The 5,229-nt window shown below is 34.5% G+C and overlaps 1 protein-coding gene across 4 annotated transcripts in view; it reads left to right on the top strand.

Moving 5' to 3' along the window:
* The window catches only part of LOC107758115 (rho GTPase-activating protein 17-like), a 46,296-nt gene that overhangs the window by 37,063 nt on the left and 4,004 nt on the right, over nt 1-5,229 (top strand). For 3 of the 4 annotated variants that reach the window (XM_016575775.1, XM_016575774.1, XM_016575773.1), the window contains exons 17-19: nt 241-471; nt 1,773-1,912; nt 3,123-3,409. In XM_016575775.1, the coding sequence (XP_016431261.1) occupies nt 241-471; nt 1,773-1,912; nt 3,123-3,409 (658 nt within the window). The remainder of the gene's footprint in view (nt 1-240; nt 472-1,772; nt 1,913-3,122; nt 3,410-5,229) is intronic. The other variant, XM_016575776.1, reaches the window with a different exon arrangement.

Genomic DNA, 5,229 nt, shown 5'->3' with positions numbered 1-5,229 from the left:
ATATGTATATGTACATACATTATTTTTTATGATATGTTGAAAATGTTAAATTTTTATGCTGAATCCTTAAATTCTACAAACCATTTGAAATCTCATCCGTTCCCAACACATCTCTCTGGTTGCTGTCCCAGTGGCCAGGTGGTGGTCCTGTCCTTCTCCTCCTTCCCTTCTGTGGAGACTAATACCCCACTGTCACTCTCTAGTATGAGTGTTTCATGCTGTCTCCCCTCTTCCCTGTAGCCCTGCTAACAAACAGCCGGAAATCGCCCCTCGTAGAGCTGGCACAGTAAATAAAAAGCAGCATTCCACGCCTACCTTCCAGCCCCCTCTGCCTCCCATTGACGACGGGGGGGTTTTCGTGTTTGAGCCCTCCCCTCTGTCGCCCACTGGCGGGGGTCTGGAGGCTGGGCAGGCGGGAGCTGCGCTTCCTCAGACCCTTCAGCCTTTAGTTCAGCAGACTGCGGAGAACAGGTAAGGACTGGTGCGACCGCAAAAACCTCACCTCGCCAACCGCTGCCAGATGTCAGGAGCCAGCCGCTGAAATCTGTGTGTTGTGTGCACATCGTTTTGTGCCATTCTCTTGATTATTGCTTCAAAACACTGCTTTAAAATCAGTCAAATGGCTAACAATTGGGTATAATCGCAGAGTAAGGCTATAAACCTTTCAGGAGACCTGGAATGGCAAAAATCAAATGCCGCCATTTGTCGCTGTGTTATGTACATCGTCTTCTTGTGCCATTCTCATGTTGTTTTTGCTTCAAAACACTTTTGAAATCAGAAAATGATCACCGGAAAGCTATAAGCTATTACCACTGGAACCTTGATTAAGATATTTTTTACCCTAAATTTATCTAGACATGGTCATTGCTATATATATATATATATAAATTAAACTGTGAAAATGTAGGGCAAAAAAAAGAACAATTAAATAAATAAAAAAAAAATTTAAATGAAAAGTTTTAAACATTGCTTAATACATTTTTATAGTTGTTGCATGCTGGGATAGTGTGTAGGATTTTTTTGTTTCTAAATAAATAACAAATAAAATATAGTTTATTATTAAAAGTTTATTATGAAGTTATAATTTGTTTTGTTCTGTTTTGTAAAGACTATTCGGAAATCATAAATCATTAGATTAATCCCAATTATTTGTATTTATTTTTTTATGGACAGTTTTATGTATTTCTTCTGGTTTGTTTCCAGCCAGTCTTTTACACCATATTTTTTTTTTTTTTTTTTTTTTTTTTTTTAGGGAGTCCATTCCAAACAACTTGGGGCCCTTGGATTAAAAAAAAAAAAAGTTTTAAAAACCCTGGTCAATATAATAAAGAAAAGTTTCCCAACCTGTTTTCCTGTTTTTGATTAATTAAATCGGGAAGATTGAAGCAAACGCCTCTCAAATATCAAGTTAAAGATAATTTGTCAAATTATCATGCTGATTTATCCCAGTCAGGGCCAAAATCCTTCAAGTGTCTCTTTTCTGTAGAATATTCTCTGATGCTTGAATTTGTGTGTCCTGCCTTGCCTTTCTCTGTTGCTTGTTCTTTCTTTAGTGGAGAAGATGCACTGCATGCGGAATAAAACACTGCTAACTTTGCTAACTGTGTTTCCTTAAAGCATGTCCTATATAATATCTGTATTAACTTTTCAGTGCAAGTCATTAACTGAACATGGACCACTACATTTTACCGTCCCTGCATGTGAACTGACCTGTGTATACATCCTGCAGTGTGACCCCTGATAGAAGTTCCCTGCTTTTCTTCTCTCCCCAGTAACATCGCCCGAGATCCTGCATCCACACCCCCTGCCGTGAGGAACGGCCCGGGAGGTCTGAGTGGGACGCCCGCTCAGCTGAATATGGTGACCCCTACCTCAGGTCCTAAGGGCCCCAGTCCATTCTTGGGCCGCAGAGGTCAGAACTTATTATCTTTCCTCATATCTTTATTCAGATCTATTAGGGATGTGCAATATATTGGTTATCATATAAAAATTTTTTTAACAGTTATCAGTCAATATAGAGTACACTTCCATTTAAAAGTAAAAGAAATTAACAGTTTATTTCAGCAAGGATGCTTTACACTGATCATTATGTATTTAAATATTAAATATAAAAAATATGAAATTTTGAAAACAAAAATATTAAGCGGCACAACTGTTTTCAACCTTGATAATAATAAGGAATGTTTCTTGAGCATCAAATCAGTATATCAGAGAGATTTCTGAAGGATCATGTGACACTGAAGACTGGAGTAATGATGCTGAAAATTCAGCTTTGCATCACAGGAATGAATTACATTTTATAGTATATTCAAATGGAAAACAGTTAATTTAAAGTGTAATAATATTTCACAATATTACAGTTTTTACTGTATTTTCGATATAACAAATTCAGCCTTGATGAGCATAAGAGACCTTTTTCAAAAACAAAAATAATTCTCTTGAACAGTAGTGTATATATTTGTGTATATATTATTTTTTTATGTGTTACATATTTAATTTTGCATGCTCATTTCCCCAATTTTTACATTTACATTACTTTTACTAACTTAATCTTTAAAATAATAATTTAGATTTAATCATTAGCAAGTCTCAAAATTAATATCCATTTTTATACTCTATACATTATAATGTTGTCATGCCTAAGTTCACTTGTAGCATTTAAAAAGGATAGATTTTTATGTTTGTATTGTGTTTTTAATCAAAATTAAATTCAAAATTAAATAGAAGCGAATTAATTAAAATGTCATAATCAGTGCATCCTTAAAGGGATAGTTCACCCAAAAATATAAATTCTGTCATTAATTACTCGCCCTCATGTCGTTCCAAACAGAACACAAATTAAGATATTTTGATGAAATCCGAGAGCTTTCTGAACTGCATAGACAGCAACTCAGCCGACACGTTAAAGACCCAGAAACATAGTAAGGACATCGGTAAAACAGTCCATGTGACATCAGTGGTTCAACAAATAAAATATCTTAATTTGTGTTCAGAAGATGAACAAAGGTCTTACAGGTTTGGAACGACATGAGGGTGAGTAATTAATGACAGAATTTTCATTTTGGGTGAACTAACCCTTTAAAATGCATGTTGTCAATCATGTCTGGACCGTTTGTTTTCAGGTACAAAGAAACAAGCCCCAGCACCTCCCAAACAGAGCGTAAAAGCTGCTCCTAAATCCAGGCCCCCAGCCACCCTCCTCCTCAGCCTCCTCCCCAGAGCACAGAAGAAGCCGAACCGTCCCTTCCCAGAACGCCCACCCCTCCCGGTACACCTCCTCACGACGGCTCCCAGCTGCGCCCCAGGCCCACCCCTCGAGCACGACCCAAACCCAGCGGCCCGCCACCACCACAACCATCTAGCGACGGCGCCAACGGTGTCTGTGTTTCTGGATCCAAGATTATCTCAGGTAAGGAAAATCATGAAAAAACTCCAACAACATGCTGACATTTTTGCACAAAAAAACGATTAATAATAATAAAAAACACATTTTTGTTATTTTATAAATAAATTATACCATTGTTTAGAATTATAATTATGTAATAATATTAATACATTATATTCAAATATAAATCCTTAAATATTAAATATACATATTTCGGGGGTTTTTTACATTGAAAAATGTTTTTTATTTAATTTATTAATATGAAATAAAACCAAAATCTTTTACAATGTCCAGCCAATGTAATTATAATAAATAATAATGGAAATTTTATTTATTTTTTATTTCATTTTATTTATTATATGATTCATTATTTCATTTTATTTGTAAAAATACAACATATGAGCAAAATGTTGTACATTGTGTAGCCAATGTAATTATAAAAATGATCATGGAAATAATTAAATACTTTTATAAAAAAAAATTATTATAATCATTTTAAAATGATTAATTGTTTCTATTTATTTCTAGAAAATACAAATACAGCATATGACCAAATTGCAAGCTATATGGTAGCATCCAGATATTTTTTTTTCATTTCATCTTTTTTTCTTCATTAATAAAAATATGGAAATTCAAACGAAAATAGCATATTTATCCTTTTCCTGAGGTCAAATGCACACAACTACAGAAATGGACTTGTCTGTACAAACCTGATGGGAACGTCAAGCACTCAGTGGATGTCATTTGCACTCTCTTTGATTGTTTCATTATGACACATTTCTACAGCTCAATCAACTCTAATATGGAAACACACTCGTCTAGAGTCTGTATAAACGGCAGGTGTTCAGTGTCAGTCTATTGTGGACCTCAGAAAGCCCAGCACTCGCCCCTGCCAAACAACTCTCCTGAGGGTTTGCCTCCATTAAGCTCATTTAACATGACGAAAGAAACTTGCAGATGCTGTTGGAGACTAAAAACCTCCATCTTCAGATTATAAAGTTTTGAAACAATCCCAGATCCAGAGTTAACAAGCTTTATTTTCATAAGTAGACTTGTCAGGATGGATGTCGTACACAGTGTGCAAGTGTTAGCAGCATACAGCAGTGGTGTTTGAGCGATAAATCTTTAATACAGGACAAAACAGGTCTTTTTGTTAACTGTTTTACGCATTACTTACTGTATAGTTGTGTCAAATTTTATATTTAACATTTATATTTAAATATACAATATAAAGGTTGCGGAATTATTTGATTGTCACAACTTTCAAGATTTTGTTGCCTCGATCCTTTAAAGGAATGTTCCATGTTAAATTAGATAATAATAATAATAAGGTTAAAAATAAATATTAATAATGATTTTATTTTATAAATAATAAAGTGTAATAAAGGTTAATTAAATAGAAGTTAAGCTCTATAGACAGCATCCATGGGATGTAGAAAATACCTCTGAATTATAAAATGGAAATTATTTTTAAATAAAAAACTACTAATAATTTAAATTCTATTTATAATAATAATAATAACAACAACGATAAATATGAAAAGAAAGAAAGGTTCCAGGTTAAATAGAAGTTAAGCTCTATGGACAGCATTCATGGCATGTAGAAAATACCTATCTACACTGAACAAAATTATAAACGCAACGCTTTTGTTTTTGCCCCCATTTGTCATGAGCTGAACTCAAAGATCTAAGACTTTTTCTATGTACTCAGAAGGCCTATTTCTCTCAAATATTGTTCACAAATCTGTCTAAATCTGTGTTAGTGAGCACTCCTCCTTTGCCGAGATAATCCATCCACCTCACAGGTGTAGCATATAGAGATGCTGATTAGACAGCATGATTCT

This window comes from Sinocyclocheilus rhinocerous, unplaced genomic scaffold (assembly GCF_001515625.1).
Source record: "Sinocyclocheilus rhinocerous isolate Xijiao unplaced genomic scaffold, SAMN03320098_v1.1 scaffold234, whole genome shotgun sequence".
Taxonomy (NCBI): domain Eukaryota; kingdom Metazoa; phylum Chordata; class Actinopteri; order Cypriniformes; family Cyprinidae; genus Sinocyclocheilus; species Sinocyclocheilus rhinocerous.
This window is presented reverse-complemented; position numbering and strand designations above follow the sequence as displayed.